At 37.5% G+C, this 17,123-nt stretch overlaps 1 protein-coding gene and 1 long non-coding RNA gene across 6 annotated transcripts in view; one reads left to right on the top strand and one right to left on the bottom strand.

The window, feature by feature from the left end:
* The window catches only part of LOC103692776 (uncharacterized), a 54,548-nt gene that overhangs the window by 21,616 nt on the left and 15,809 nt on the right, over positions 1 to 17,123 (top strand). For all 3 annotated transcript variants that reach the window (XR_015636967.1, XR_015636966.1, XR_015636965.1), the window contains exon 2: positions 16,097 to 16,261. This is a non-coding gene — a long non-coding RNA (uncharacterized LOC103692776). The remainder of the gene's footprint in view (positions 1 to 16,096; positions 16,262 to 17,123) is intronic.
* Positions 1,314 to 17,123, bottom strand: part of Tmprss11c (transmembrane protease, serine 11C) — a 69,923-nt gene continuing 54,113 nt past the window's right edge. Inside the window, 5 exon segments of one of the 3 annotated variants that reach the window (NM_001412525.1) lie at positions 1,314 to 4,199; positions 7,984 to 8,126; positions 9,123 to 9,382; positions 10,902 to 11,073; positions 14,680 to 14,718. In NM_001412525.1, the coding sequence (NP_001399454.1) occupies positions 4,038 to 4,199; positions 7,984 to 8,126; positions 9,123 to 9,382; positions 10,902 to 11,073; positions 14,680 to 14,718 (776 nt within the window). In that variant the 3' untranslated portion in view covers positions 1,314 to 4,037. 3 annotated transcript variants of the gene reach the window in all.

Below are 17,123 nucleotides of genomic sequence, written 5' to 3'. Positions count from 1 at the left end.
CTGTTTTGTGACTAATGATATGGTCAGTTTTGGAGAAGGTACCATGAGGTGCTGACAAGAAGGTACATTCTTTTTTTTTAGGATGAAATGTTCTATAGAAATCTGTTAAATCCATTTGTTTCATAAATTTGTTGGTTTCATTGTGTCTCTGTTTAATTTCTGTTTCCATGATCTGTCCATTGATGAGAGTGGGGTGTTGAAGTCTCCCACTATTATTGTGTGGGGTGCAATGTGTGCTTTGAGCTTTAGTAAGGTTTCTTTTATGGATGTGGGTTTCCTTGCATTTGGTGCATAGATATTCAAAACTGAAGGTTCATCTTGGTGGATTTTTCCCTTAATGAATATGAAATGTCCTTCCTTATCTTTTTTGATAACTTTTGCTTGGAAGTCGATTTTATTCGATATTAGAATGGCTACTCCAGTTTGTTTCTTTGCACCATTTTCTTCTTAGTGTCTGTCTTTGTCACTGAGGTGTGTTTCCTGTATGCAGCAAAATGCTGGGTCCTATGTATCCAGTCTGTTAGTCGGTGTCTTTTTATTGGAGAATTGAGTCCATTGATGTTGAGAGATATTAAGGAATAGCGATTGTTGTTTGCTATTGTTTTTGTTGTTAGAGGTGGAATTATGTTTGTGTTGTTGTCTTATTTTGGGTTTGTTGAAAGAAGATTACTTTCTTGCCTTTTCTATGGTGTAGTTTTCCTCCTTGTGTTGTAGTCTTCTATCTATTATCCTTTGTAAGATTGGATTTGTGGAAAGATATTGTCTAAATTTGGTTTTGTCCTGGAATATCTTGGTTTCCTGGAAAGACTGTTTTATGTGCCATAAAAATCCTGACTTTGTATAGTGTACAATTTTAACTAGTACACCTTTGTCTTTGCTCAGCTTACTCTCACCCTCGGAAGTACATATTTTTCTAGTTAACTTTTTTTTTGTCTCTACTACTACTGCCCATGTGTTTAGGTCCAATTCCTTGTCTCAGTAAAAGAACATGAAAGCTTTTCAGTGTGCTCCACCAAATAGCCATAACTCCTGACAGCACTCAGCTATGTAATAAACTTAATATATTCAGGGTAGTAAGGGTCCCTGTTGTTTAAAACGTTCTTTTCACTATTTAATTGATAATGATTATGTATAGTCAATGTATAAAAATGATTTAATATATGTATGTTTTCAATCTCAGTCCACCACAATCACCCTTCAACTTCTATGTGTAACAGATGATTCAATATTTGTACTACTAGATCTGTTTTATTTTATGTAGCATAATGTGCTATAGATTAATTCTCTTTTGTTTTTATACTTTAAAAACTATTTCACATGTTTGGGTGTTTTACCTGCATCTATGCCTGTGTACCATGAGTGTGCCTGGTGCACTTGGAGGCCTCTTTGACATATTGATTTTATTCCTTTATATACCTATAGTCGAGCCTATGATTGTTCTGTTTGTAATTTCTTTGGGAACTTGCATACTATTTTTCACATTGGCTTTATAAGTTTACATTCATTTTAACAGTCCTCCTCTTTTGTCCTCAGTAGCACTCATCCTAACAAGCGTGAGGTGATAATGTTGGAGTTTAATATATATTTCTTAGACAATTATTGGAGTTGAGACCCTGTTTATAGACCTGTTGGCCATTTGTATATCTTCTATCAAAAAATGTTCATTTTAGACACTTACACATTTTAAAATCATGCTGTTGGCTCTTGTTTCTTCTGGTATAGAGCAGTTTGCTTTCTTGTGTATTTTGGATGTTTGGTTATTATATGCTTGTCAGATATATGGTTTACGAATGCTTTCTCTCATCTTCTAGGATGCATTTTCATTTTGTTGACTATTGCACAGAACCTTTTTAGTTTATGTAGATTTAATGTTTAGTGCATTATTCACTGTTGTATGAGATTTTGGTCTCATACTCACAGAAATCATTGCCAAACTTTTGTCAAGGAGCATTCGTCTTACCCCAGTCTGGAAACTCAGAGGTTTTTATAGTTTCCGATAGAGTATGCAATTTTTTACTGTAGAGCTAGCTTTTGTGAAAATTACACTTTAATTTCTTTACCTGTGTTCAAATCATGGGATCTTGACAGAAATTTTTTTATAGCAGAGATACATATATCTGCAGGAAACCCCAATAATTGTGACATTGGTGCCAAGATGGAGAGAAACCATTGTTACTGTTTTTACTTATATCTATGAAAGGGATTTTATGATTATACAGTGTATCATCATGTAGACAGGGTCATTTAATCATCCTCATTTGAAGGTATGCTCTGAAATTTTACTGACAATTACACGTGTCTTCACGTGAAAGTGTTTTCTGAAGCAAAATATAAATATTTTATACTTTTCTAACATAGGCAGTCTGTACTTGGCATATATAAAGAAATTAAGTGACGGAGAGTATTGGTAGTTTAAGTCATTAGTGTATATTGATTTTTTTCCTATAGAACAGAATACATATGACATGTAGAATCTGTAACTTAAAACTTAACATTAATGAACACAATACAGTCTTTACTATAGTGTATGCCTGAGTTCTATTCCAATAATTCAGAACATAGCAGATTTTTCATGAGGTAATAAATAACTGTTTTTAAAATTGTTTTTGATCTGCTCCTACTTAATTTGAGGAGTTGTCAACCAAAGCCCCACTTCTTCCATGGCCAGAGTCAGGCCTGGATCCACATTGGATTGGTCTTGATCAATGTGCATATTCCTTTATTTTGTTCATACCTATTTTCTAAAATACATGTAACAAAAAATACTAATTCTTAGGAATATATAACAAGATAAGTTGAATATTATAAAAGCATCCACATGATACACCTACACTAATCCATAATGTTTCTGTAAAATTCTACATTTTAGAATATGATGCGAGAGGCCTAGTTTGGTTAAATTACCAGTAAGTCATATTTTCTTTATGAAGCTTTGTTTGCCAATTTCTTCTGAAATATTTAGGTCATAAGAATATTATGTAACATAACAATCTGTTAAAATTGTGAGCTCTGAAATAGAGCTGTGTGATTTGGATCTCAACTTAGTCAATTCGAGACCCTTTGATCTTCAGAAAACTGCTGGCCTTCTCTATACTTTAGTTAACTTATATACAAAATTGAAATACCAAGGGGACCATTTCCCTTTAGCTGTTCATTGATTTTAATTATGTATATTGCCTGGCATGAGTAAGAACTAGTAAATATTAACTAATATTATTAATCTATTAATACTAATTTATGTCATTATGGTTATGGTGGTAACTGTAAATTGTTAATGATGAAGCAGAGAAATAGAGACAGGGATGGACTCCTGTCTGAGGAAGCATTTGGATTAGATAACGTTTTTGGAGTAATGGCAACTGAGTAGCAGAATTTACAGACACCTGTACCCTCCACTAGAATGACTTTTTATGGGCAAAATCAGAGTGACATGAAAACAATTTTTTACATTGTTTATCTTGTTGCTAATTTGTACTATTGAGACATTTTAAGAGCTGGAAAACAATGTGGCATTATTTGCATCATGAATTAAAGCCACGTATTGAAACAAAATTACTATGCCTTTGGGCAATGCTACTACTGTTGAAGAGAACCACCTTCTGACTTCAATTTCACAGTAAAGAGAGAATGATAAGTCCATAAACACTGCAGTCTATCAATGCACTCCATGGGGTTATCATTTCGATTCCTATCCCTTAAGATGAGGAAGAATTAGAATAATTAGTTTTGACACAGAAACCAGAAAGAAAATAGATATATTTCTTGAGTAACTCTTATGGGTGATATTATTACAAGGTACTAGACTTCATCCTCAAACACCTTGATTCTGGGGAATTCATGAACTGGTCAGCAGAAGAAGGCTTATACAATTAGAAACATCTATAACTAGTGCTCACGTGATACAATACCTTTATGCCTTTAAATTTTATATTTAAATGTGTAGACCAGGAGAAATATCTAAGAATGTGGTTTGGGGATTATAAACTTATTTAACAGATGTGTAACCATTGAGCTTGAATCTACAGAGAACAAGTACACTAGAGACCAGTTTTGGATGAGATCCAGTCTCGATAGTGTGTCACCCGAGTGTAGACACCAGGCTTGTTTGGAAGTGCACATTCATCACCCCAGCTTACAATACCAGCAAGGAACCAGATGCCCTTAGAATCTTCACTAACCAGTGGTCCACCAGAATCACCCTGGAGACATAAAAAAGATAGTTAATAATATATGTTAACAACAAACAATATAGAATGCTAGCCTAATGTATTTTATTTGTTCTATTATTATATGCTAAACTCCAGTATGTAAGTGTGCATCTTTGGTTAGTGCAATGTAAGAATGGAAAATTAGTATGAAAAGTTTCAACTAACTTATAACTAAGTAGCTGCTGAAGGTATTTCTTCTTATCACCATATGGAGGAACGGTCTTCCCAACATTACTATTATACCGAAGGAAACATGAAGGCGTCTATTCACCTTCCTTCACTATATATTTAGGAAAGTAACTTTTTCCCCCTTTTTTTCTTTATTAACTTGAGTATTTCTTATTTACATTTCGATTGTTATTCCCTTTCCCGGTTTCCGGGCCAACATCCCCCTAACCCCTCACCATCCCCTTCTATATGGGCTTCCCCTCCCCAACCTCCCCCCATTACTGCCCTCCTCCCAACAATCACGTTCACTGGTTCAGTCTTAGCAGGACCAAGGGCTTCCCCTTCCACTGGTGCTCTTACTAGGATATTCATTGCTACCTATGAGGTTGGAGCCCAGGGTCAGTCCATGTATAGTCGGAAAGTAACTTTTTATATCGCATATTTGCTTTCTTGTATGAGAATACCAAGATTCTACTTTCATCACATTTCAAATAGATGATATGTTTTTATTAAGTAATTGTGCTATATATTAGATTCCCCCAACTTAGAATCTTTTTAAAGCTAAATTTGTAGCCTGTTTTGAATACTATCACTCCATATCTTCCCACCTCCCTCTTTTAATATCCATTATATTATTATTATTATTATTATTATTATTATTATTAGTTTTAAAGATGTATTCCTATTTCCGTGTATGTCTATGTATACCAGAGACTGTGGAGACCATAAGGGAGCTTAGATCCTCTGACACTGTAGTTAGAGGCAGCTGTGAACTACTCTATGTTTGTGCTGGAAATGAAACTTACTTAGGTCTTCTGTAAGAGCAGTGCATACTCTTAAATGTTCAACCATCTCTCCAGCCTTGACAGACATCATTATATTCCATTTTAGTGAGTTGATCTTTAAAGACTCACTAAAGATCATGCAGTATTTGACTTTGACTTTCTGTGAAGGCTTTTTCATTTTCTGGTTGTTTTTAGAAGTATTACACTTCCCCCCCCCCATCATGACCATACTATTTTCTATCTCTATTACTACTGTATACCTTTCTTTATATCTTTGCAGACAATTTATTGTTAATATAGTCATAATTAATATAGTCTTAAAACAATATCTCATTGCATTTTTAATTTTTCACTTCTGTGATCATTGATTTCGAGCACCTTTCACACACATATATGTTGCTGTATTTTTGTGTGTGTGCATGTTTTTGTGTGTGTGCATGTGTGTTTGCATGTGGAGATCATAAATTGATGTCACATGTCTTCCTTCTTCACTTCAACTTTTTTTTGTGTGTGACAGGCTTTCTCAATGAACCTGGAGCTTACTAGTCCAGCTAACAGTCTAGCTAGTGATCCTTCTCTCTCTCTCTCTCCCTAGCACTAGGATTATTAATACAGACTTCCATGCTCCCAGTGGAGGAAGGGTAGTACAAATTCAGGTCTTCATGTTTGTACGGTAAGTACGATGCCTACTGAGCTATTTCTCCAGACCTCATTTGTATTTTTTTCTTTTGAAAAATATCTATTTAGGCCATTTCCCCATTTTAAAAGAAGAACATGGTGCTTTTGGTATTGATTTATATGAGTTACAAGAAGTTTCTAAGATTTGGCTTAAATGAGAGATTTGATGTTTACATAATATACAGAAAGAATCAATAGAATGGGGAAGTTTAAAAATAGAAAAGTTAACATTAATAAATAGTACAAATAATTGTGTAGATGGGAGGAGACAGTGAAGAAAATAGGCAAAAAGTTAGTTTTAAATAGTAGAAGAAACTTGCTGGAACCAGAGGGTAAGCATGGGTACAAATAGAAATGGAGTAAGAAGAAAGGAAAATAATGAGGTTTTCATTTAATTTCTTCAAATTTTTTAGTTATTAATATAACTATAACATTATAAGGAAGATTAGGATATAGTGCAATATATAATAAAAGCACATGGCAAAGATTTGACCTCGCACAGTAAAAGATACACTCAGATATTATTAAATTCCTTAGGTTGACAAGTAGGAAATACTTCATCTAGTGCTTAGTAGCTGGAAAAATTGACAGATTACTCTGTGATTCAAGATCATTAAAATAGGTTTGGGGGAAGCAGAAGATGAAGTCACTGGGGTGCAGTAAACACAGTTGCTGAAGTGTAGCTCTTAGGCAGTAGCAGGTTAAGAGACCCAAGTCTAGTTATTCAATTAAGTACAGTGGGGGTTTGAATTCTCCATGATCTTCAAGAATAGGTTTAATTTAGTATGAAAACTATAATGATGAAAACCTGCAATTATAGAGGACAATTGTGTGCTATAAATATGTATTTGCAAGTCTTCCTGTTCTTAGAGTATAGGAATTCACTTACTGATCTCAACATCCCTATATAGGGTAGTAGAGCCAGTCTACAGAGTGATGAGTAAAGCAAGGTTCTTCCTGGGTTTAGCACTGGTTGTGCCTGTCTAGACTACTACTAGACAATCCAGGATGATTGCTCCTTAATAGCGTAGGAATGTTAGAAGCACAATAAGGAAAAGTCTCTGGGTTTAGAATTCAGCAAACGGGCACAAGATCAAAGTTCCCTTTTAAGCACCCTCTCTGTCAGTTAAGGTAAATGAGTTACCTTGACTCTTTGCCCAAACTACTCATCAGAAATGGTTTTCAAACCAAAATGTGCTGCGGAGGTTAACATAACTAAAGTAAATGAATATTGCAATGATCTTGAACCCATGCCTCATATGTGGGATTCTGCATAGATATTGTTAAATAAATGAAATAATGAGGATGGTGGAGGCAGGTTGTGAAGTCTCTATGATGAGGGCTGATGTAAGTTGAAGGTTTCTTGGACACAGACCAGTCAAACTGAAGCCACCAGTGATGTGGTTCATCTATTCAGTGCTCATCGAGTCTCTCCCTAGTTTGATGCAAAGGAGTGGTTCTGATGCTTTGATTTAATGGAGAATCTGTGTTTACTGACCCCTGAAGGTCCTTGTCTCCAGTTGGTTTTTGATCTACCAATAAAGATGCCAGTGGCTAATATCTGGGCAGAAAGAAAGAGGCAGGACTTCCATGTTCCCACAGGCTAAGAGAGAGGCGATGGGGAGGAGAATCGAGATACTTGGGGGAGAGAGACAACAGACTCAGAGCTGCACAGGAGAGCTTCCAAAATGGAAGGACAGCTGGAAAGTGTCTGAGGCAGCAACACCAATGGGCTTCACAGAAGGTAGCCAGAAACTAAGTTTAGGAAAGATTTAGGGCTGTTGAGCTAGGAGTAAAGGAAAGGACACAATAGCTGTGGAAGGCTTACAAGAGACAGTGACAAAGCCATTAAGAAAGTTTGAAAATGAGCTAATGTGTGTGTGTGTCTTTCATCTCCAGACCTGAGAAAGCTCCTGGGTGAGTGTGAACCTACAAGCAGCCGAGAGCACAAAGCAGGCAGCCAAAAACTCCAGCAATGGTTCCATACACAGCTTCATTAACAGGACTGTTGATCTAGAATCAGTACCTTACTGATATCAATGTCCATTTTAATTAGATGACTTTAATACTGAGAAAATCACACTTCCTTGGAAATCTAAAGCCACTAGGCAAAGAAAATCATGTAAGCGACTGGAAAGAATTACCTGGCAGGCATCAACACGGCCCTCCAAGAACCCAGCACACAGCATTCCAGGTGTGATCACTCCACCGTATGCCTTTCCGCTATTACAAGTCTTATTATCTATAATCTTCACTCTTCCTTTCTGGAGTATATTAGGACTGTCTCCTGAAGAAAGAATATTATGTAAATTTAAAAAGAGAACTTAAAAATCATATTTTTACATATATCTATTTACTGTGTGAGAAAGTGTGTATGTGCACAAGTATGGGTGTGCATGGATGTGGAGGTCAGAAGTCACTCCTTGAGTGTCAGTGTTCTCTTTCTAGCACGAGTGGGTTCTGTGGATCAAACACAGATTCTGAGGCTTGGAGGCAAGCATCTTGACCTGCCCAGCCATCATGAAAGCCCTTCAGAGTGTATTAATATTTTATATACTAAATATTAGTGTCTATGAAATGCAATAAAGTTTCTGTTTAAAATTAGTTTTTAATTTTAAAATTGTGTTTTTCAGGCAATGTAAAACATTTTATTTAAAGCAAGAAATATTTACAAACTATTTCTAAAAACAATCATGCTATCATTAGCTTGCATATCATATGTGATAGGATAGTTTTTAAAAAATATTTTAGAGTTTTCCATTTGCTATGCATGTTTTAGAAAGTAAAATAAAAAATTCACATGTCAGAAGTATATATTTCATTGTCATTTGTAAGGTTTTAGCTAAGCTTACTACTATGGTTATAGATCTTAAAATCACTTAGCTTCATTTTACTGCTTTAAAAATGTGCTTTGGGTGTATTTTGATCCTGACTTTCTATGGGATTAAGGTCATGGAATGTATTTAATAAGTGGGCTTTGCTCAAATATTGTGTCCTTGATGGAAGACAAATATTTATTGAGTGAATGAATGATACAGAGAAAATTATGTATCCAAATGAAAAGAAACAACCCCTCCCCCCCAACCTCTGAGAGTTACCACTACCAGGGCAATTGGCAAACACTTCTATGAAATTATAGTTTCTAAATAAATGACACTCAGCACAATAGCCAGTCCACTGCATACACATTATACCAATGTGAATGAACTAGAGAGGAAGTATTTTCAGATTTAGTTGTAATTCCTAATGTGTTTCTTTTAATGGGAAGATGTCAGGAACTTACCATCTGACTTTAACGTGCCCCATCCAGTGACCACTACATCTGAGTTGGGTGGGAACTTCTGAGTAGCTTCTGGTAGACAAGCCCTTCGGATGTTGTTTTCGTATAATACTGGCGAAGACAGACGCACAACAGCTATGTCATTATTGTGCGCAGGGTAGCTGTAGTTCTCATGGATTACAATACTCTTCACAGCCCGTTGTGCTTGCGGTTTACTTAGAAGAAACCCAAAGCTAACTTTCCAGTCTTTGGGATTTGCAGACCTAAAGAAAATAGATTTATTTATTAAAACTCCTGTATGTGATAGCTAAAAATTAGTCTTAACATTTTAAAGTTAATTGAATAATTTGAACTTCTATAGTACTTTTTTTCTTTTTCTTTTTAGAGAGGAGAGAGAGAGAGAGAGAGAGAGAGAGAGAGAGAGAGAGAGAAAGAGAGAGAGAGAGGGAGGGAGAGAATATGTATCATGGTGCATTTCTTGTTGGTCTGAACTTGCTATGTAGACCAGGCTGGCCCAAAACTCAGAGATCTATCTGCCTCTGCCTTCTGACTTTATGTTGTGATTAAAGGTGTATACCACTATGGGAAGCTTCACCTCCCCCACCCCCTCATCCCCCCCAGAAAAGCTATATATACACGAAGAAATAAAAACAATGTTGTTTGTGCACATTTTGAGTTACTCTATTAAATATGACTAAAAAGATAAACAATAGCTGGGCAAGTGAGTATAGTGTTTGAGAAATGGAGGCAGGAGAATGGTGGTTTTGAGATCATTCTGGGCTACATAGTAAATTCAAGGCCATTTTGAGGTATGGGTAGTGAGGCTTTGACTTAAAGATAATTAAATAGAAAAGTCAATTCATAGAAAGTTCATTTTATTTCTTGGCTCAAATAGAAAATACTGAGGGAGATTTAAAAGATAAAGAACAACATAAATGATAAGATTTAATAAAATGTAAGCGGAGATGTGAACACAAAGAATTTATGGAAAGTATGTCGTTTAAATCGTATCTTTTAGCCATTGTAAACAACAGATAAAATACGGGTGTCTTCGGGCTTTGCTATTCAGTGTTTTGTATGCTATGCTCTGAGAAGTAGTCCTGTTGGAACATTTCCAAACTTTCTACTGAACTGTTACAATATGCAAGGATGGCTTTCAGTAGAGCCGACCAAGTTAGAGATGAAGTTTATCCAGCAGAGTGGACGAATGCTGCCCTGGCATGCACTTGACCCTGGGTTCAATCCCTAGTACTGAGAAAAGGGAGGAGGATGGTGAGGTTGCAATCTCTTGGGACAACTGTCACCATTTCATCTGGGTGTGGTAGGTGACACCTGCAATCATAACACTTAGTAAGCAGAGGCAGGAGGTTTGCAAGTTTGTGGACAGTTCAAGCTGTACAGCAAGCTTGAAGCCACCCTGTCATTGAGTCCGTGTCGCCAACTCACATTTGCCAATGTTTTGTAGGTACTTAGTTGTTAATATTGAGATGCTATGGGTGGTTAAGGGCAGGGGTTCTTCCTTGCGTTCTACAGTGCACAGGCCAGCTTTCCACAACAAACAATTATGTCTAGTCCAAAATGTCAGCATTTCTCCTTTTGACAAAATTCTATGAGATGACTTACTTACTATTTTAGTGACAAACGAGTGAGCAATTATGAGGGTGTACCTCACTGGAGTATTGAACAGTTGGGGACGTAGTTGCACAATCACACTAAATAGGGAGGTATTATTAGATGTTTAGTACTTGAGTGCCCTTGAGACCTCCCCAGTTCATATCTCACCGTACGAAACAGTGAGCAGCCGTGATCAGCCAGGAGTTACTGATCAGAGTGGCTCCGCATCGGTGGACATTGTTCTGTTGAAGGCTAGCTTGCCAGGGCCACTCTCCCTCCTCAGCGTCCTGGCCTCCTGCTACTTTGTGGCCTCCGGGAGTAATTGTGCGTCGTCCACAACCTGTTCAAAGAAGAGTTCGTCAGTGTTGAGTTTGCTTACTCATACTAAATGACCCAAAACATGTCCCTATTAACTAGTAACTAAGAAAACTCTCACTGTCCAGGAGAAATTAAAATAGATTTCTTGCTGATAGGATTTCCTGAAGATGTACTCCAAGTACATTGCCGTCTTAGTCTTCTGTGCCTACAAGCCATTATATGTACTCTTTGTCTGTCTTGTCTTATTGCAACCCAATGTATGAGGTAGGTAGGATTATAGGTTTGCTTTTAGAAGAGACCAATCTGACTAAATTGTTCAAGGACATACGTGGTTTTTAACTTTAGTGATGGCTAGACAGCAATGAATGCCATGAAAATATTCATATGAAAAATGTGAGTGGATATGATTGTATGGCACAGAATGAGTCAAAGTTCTTATTCACAATACGCAGACAAAAGAAATGACTGGAGGTGGCCAGAATTTCCGAAGTCATATGCTTCTGGGGAGTAGAACTGTCCGTGATTTTCAGATAAGGAACAAAGAAACAGCCAGACTCTGATGTCTTCAAAGCAAGTTTGTAGTAATAATACAAGTTCACCATTCATTAAAGTGATTCTGGTTCCTTTGACTACCTTAACTTTCTGCCAACCAAAGTGATGGATTTGTCCTTAAAATTTGCCATTTTTACCTCAGATTACCATCTCATTAGTAAATACTGTGAAAGATTAGAAATTGCGTTTTTTTTCATAAAAATATTCAGAACTCACCATAGAAAACATTACATAAAAGGAATTCAGTAAATACTTCTACAAATGAAGCCTGTAAAATGTGAAATAAAAATACTACTTTATCTGGAGAATGAAACGAAGTGTAAAAATTCAAGGCATAGCCTAAGGCAGTAGCTAGTATTTGACAGTGGTGGGGACATTTTTGATTATCAAACATGGGTAGGCGCTTAGGGGAATGCCTCTGGATATTCAGTGGACGAAGGCCAGGGTATTTCTAATTACCCTTTGTAAACCCAAAGACCACTGCAACAAAGAATTTGTTGGCTTCTGTGTCCCTAGAGTTAAGAAAAAGACACCTTAGACAACAGCGTTTACTTGAATCAAGAATAAGAATATTTGATGTGAATGCTTAACTCCTTCTTTAAAAGGGGAACAAGAATACCCTTGGCAGGGAAGAGAGAGGCAAAGATTAAAACAGACACAGAAGGAACACCCATTCAGAGCCTGCCCCACATGTGGCCCATACATATACAGCCACCCAATTAGACAAGATGGATGAAACAAAGAAGTGCAGGCTGACAGGAGCCGGATGTAGATCTCTCCTGAGAGACACAGCTAGGATACAGCAAATATAGAGGCGAATGCCAGCAGCAAACCACTGAACTGAGAACAGGACCCCCGTTGAAGGAATCAGAGAAAGAACTGGAAGAGCTTGAAGGGGCTCGAGACCCCATATGAACAACAATGCCAAGCAACCAGAGCTTCCAGGGACTAAGCCACTACCTAAAGACTATACATGGACTGACCCTGGACTCTGACCTCATAGGTAGCAATGAATATCCTAGTAAGAGCACCAGTGGAAGGGGAAGCCCTGGGTCCTGCTAAGACTGAACCCCCAGTGAACTAGACTATGGGGGGAGGGCGGCAATGGGGGGAGGATGGGGAGGGGAACACCCATAAAGAAGGGGAGGAGGAGGGGTTAGGGGGATGTTGGCCCGGAAACCGGGAAAGGGAATAACACTCGAAATGTAAATAAGAAATACTCAATAAAAAAAAAAAGAAAAAAAAAGAATATTTGAGTTAGAAATATTAACTGGTCAGTTGCTTCACAACTGCTATGTTTAAAGAACATATGAGAAACACAGGGGAGTCGTATATGCTTCTAAAGCTCCTGAGTTTCCAAAGCCTTTCGGTTTGCCCACTGCTTCTAACACTTATTTTGTAGTCGCATCTCTAACCTCAGCTTAAGGCAGCTTCCTCGAGTCACTCCTGGCTGCTCTGTCTAATGAGTACCCTCGCGTTGACTCATGGGATGTCACTCCCTTCTCTTTTTCATTCTACTCCCTCATTGTTGATTCTACAGAGGATAAAGCAGTTAATCCAGAACCCAGGGGGATAATGGTTCTTCCCTATCCTCCTTTCATTTTGGGCGACTCCTAAAGGAAGCTGGCATTTACTCAACTTCCTCCAGAGGGATATAACGACAGAGATCTGTGTCTGTGGGATAGGCGTCTCCGCGAGGAGCCGGGGTTTCACTGTTTCTGACCTCACTCATAGTATATTTCCATCCATCGTCTTCCATCTGAAGGTCCCATTTTCTTGTGGTTACTGTGTATTAAACTTTAAGCTACCACCTCTACCTTGTTATTACCTCTGGTCAAGTTCTTCGTGGCACACTGTAGCTTTATTATAGCCAAAGACAGCGGATGGAAAATTTAAAAGATTTAAAGAACATAATGAAGGTGGCTGGCTGATATTTTCAGATATAACAGAACCTACGGGGCTTTTACTGCCCTCCTACCATTCTACTTCTACTGTATTTTAATACACTTCAATGAGTCACACCCTGATTATCTATTCTTTAAATGTATTTTTTTCTGCATACCCTCTGCTTTTTATTAGAAATGTAATCAGAACACTAGACTGGTCGATCCAAATTCCGATATGAAAGGGTCTTAGTGTTCAGTTGGGAGTAGATATCTTTTATCAGCCCTGCTCGTACACCTGTCCTGACATCTATGAACCTGACAACCTTCCCAGGTTGTGTCTTTTCAGTTTACAGACGCTGAAGGTTTCATCGGAATAATTCTTTTGATTGCTTTATTAAGTTGCTTGGGAGTCGTTTAATCAAAAATCTACAAAAAAGAAAACCTAAAGAGCTGTGTGTTTAAATTTTGTCCCAGTTCCCCCAAAATAACTAAGCAGGGACTAAGGGGTGGTGAGAGCACTCTGGGTCAGTGTTACCTCGCTCTAGAGGGTGACTGCTCTAATCCAGCCTCCCCAGCCCTAGTTCCAGACAAATGCAATGCTATCCTTGACATTTTGCTGAGAGTTCCAGACACCTCGGGGATCGGATTGTATTTCCTAAGACAAATAATGGTGTGGAGGTGGGGGTGAAAACAATGCCATGCTTAGCAAGGAAGAAATGGTTTGCATATAAAGCACATAGCTTTCTGCACACAGTCGTTGCGAGGGTCAGAGTTCCAGAGAGCATTCCTAGGCCTGGGACTCCTACATGTCAACAGAAAATACAAATACGCTGAGTGCTTTCAGTGTGTGTACTCTGGTAGGTAATTTGTTTCTATCACCTTATTTTCTCTTCATGCTAATTAGGAAGTAAGGCTTTGGGAAGTTAAGGAACGCATGCTAATCCTCCCTTTTAGGATTTGGCAGATCCGATTCTAAGTTCTTGGTCACTGTGGCTTGTCCCCAGGTCCCCTCTGCTGTTATGGCATGTAACAATGCACCACTTTAAATCTATGATATCAGCCAGTTTAAGGATAACTACAGTAACACGCACATTTCTAAAACCAAGCTCCTTGTGACACCTCAACTGCGAGTCTTCTCGGCCTTCTAAGGCTGTAGATTTGATGGAAAATAGCATTATTGATAAACTTACACGTGTTGAGAAGATCTTCTGCTATTGGCATTGCAATGTCTAAAAGTCAAGAAAACAAAATTATTTGCATTCATAAACACATTTCGTTTTTTAAAATGAGTTGTACTCACATTGTTTCGGAAATAACTTGTAAACACTTTATCAATTTTAACTGCCAGTTTTGTTCATGAACTAACATAGAGAAAAATAAAACATTGATACTTCTAAAAACACTAAAGTTCCTCATAATTTGCAAAGCAATTTTCCTTTTGAAATGCCCTAAAATGTACGAGAAGTGGTAACCTTCCATCAGATCCTAGAAGGCACCCTAACAATAATTCTACTAAGATAATGTTGCTTTTAATGCACTTTTAAAATTGAAATTAATTTGTTTGGTTAAGATATGAAGACATTGGTTTCACTGTGATATTTTCATACACATTGTTACAGGTTGTTCTTATTCTCTCTCAATATTCTATTCTACCTCTCCTCGTCTGGCTGCCCTCTTTTCTTTCCAACATAGGCCATGCTACTTTCTTGACACATACTCCAGTACTCTCTCTTGTGCATACTCCATTACTCTCTCTGGTTCCTATCCCATCATTGCTTTAGACCTCTTTCTTCTCTTTTATAATTTGCCTTGATGTGAGTGTGAGTATATAACATACACACACACACACACACACACACACACACACACACACACACACGCTTTCTGTCAAGGATCCACAAATGAGAAAAAATATATTTGCCTCTCTGAGTTTGGCTTGTTTCATTTAACACAATACTCTATAGTCTGTCTATTTTCCTGAAACTATTATAATGTCATTCTTCTTTACAGAGGAACAAAATTCCCTTTTATGTAGGTATCACATTTTCTTCAGTCATCTGTCGATAGATATCTAGGCTGGTCTTGGCTATTGTGTGTAATACCTGTGGATGTGCTAACTCAGGGTCATTTACATGTGTGTTCCTGAGTAGAGCAGCTGGGTCAGGTAGTAGTTTTGGTTTAGTTTGGCACCTGTATTTGGGTTAAATGCATTTTTATTATACTTTGAAATTTATATTCTTTGTGTGCAATGGTCCAATCTTTTGCCATTCCACTGCCCATTTAGTTTGGATCAAAAGGATTTACTTTGGCAATAAGACACAGTTTAAAATTTTCCTCACATTCCTGGATAGATTTGGAAAGGAATCATTTATAAAAGATAGTTTGCGATGCATCCCATTTCTGAACAGAATTTCAGATGTGCTCAATTGATGTGGGAAAAGTATGATGAGCGAGAAAAAAGTGAGTTACCCTTCACATTTCATATTTATGAAACTGTCACTTCACTAGCTTAAACAGTTCAAAAAGGCATTATGAACTATATGATGGAGTAAACATTATAAATGTTTACGTTGGTTCATTTTATGTTCTTGATTTCTATAAATCAAGGAAGAAGTATCCAAACTCCGTGTCAATCACACTTACCATTTTACATTTGGTTGCACAATAAATCAGGAAGACGAAAGAATCCTTCACCAGAAGCTGATCTGTCTAAATGAAAGGCTAAGGCACTTAGCCGTCAGCTGGACTGGAGAAGAAAGGGACCACACCTAGGTGAGGAGAAGTCTTCTGCCATAGTTTTATATAACCTTCAATGCTATTTTCTGGTTTTTTGTTTGGCATGGTATCTATAGGTTTGAATTTTTGATGCTTGGTAACGTATAAAATCATATTAAAAATTTTAGAAACAAACTTTTAAATGCTCTGGACAATTGTTCTAATCTTAATTGATAGTTTTAAAACTTCACGGTATTCTTATGTTTCTTCTTTTCTTGAGGTTTTCTTTGTTAATGTATTCCTTGCCAAAGGAAAAAATGTATTAGGCCAGTAGTTTGCTTCTTAAAGGTTGTGCTGTTCCATAGCTCAACAGAGAATAGTTACTATAACTTCTACTTGCAGAAGGCCAGCTACAGTGACTTGAGAAATGACTTAAGTCATTTTTCTTTCAGACTGAGTCACAGCGGTGTCTGTTGGCATTTCCTGCCTTTTAAGTCCCCTGACTCACTCTCAGAGGTTGGAAGTTTTGTGGCTTGACCTCACAATCACAAATTCAGCACTGTAACCTAAGAGACTCTGTTTACAGTGGACTATGTTGAGGAAGTCATAAAACACAATGGCTTCATCTCTGCCAGGGAAGATGTGGATAAAAGGATCCTGAGAGTGGTGGCTCATAGCTGTCATTCCTACACTTCATGGCTGAGGGAGGAGTAGAGGTGAGGCCAGACCAGTTCATAGGACAAGAAAATTAAAAACCCAGACAGCCCAGCAAACATGCATTGGTCTTCTCCAAGGGCTTAAGTTATCAAAGTACAGACATGGATTTATCCTCAGGGAAACAAAAAATTCATAATTAAAAAATTCACAATTCCTTTAAAAAGAATGTCTAGCTCTGTTCCTTTTCCTGTTTGATTTTTTT

Source organism: Rattus norvegicus, chromosome 14 (genome assembly GCF_021556685.1).
Source record: "Rattus norvegicus strain SHRSP/BbbUtx chromosome 14, alternate assembly SHRSP_T2T, whole genome shotgun sequence".
Classification (NCBI taxonomy): domain Eukaryota; kingdom Metazoa; phylum Chordata; class Mammalia; order Rodentia; family Muridae; genus Rattus; species Rattus norvegicus.
This window is presented reverse-complemented; position numbering and strand designations above follow the sequence as displayed.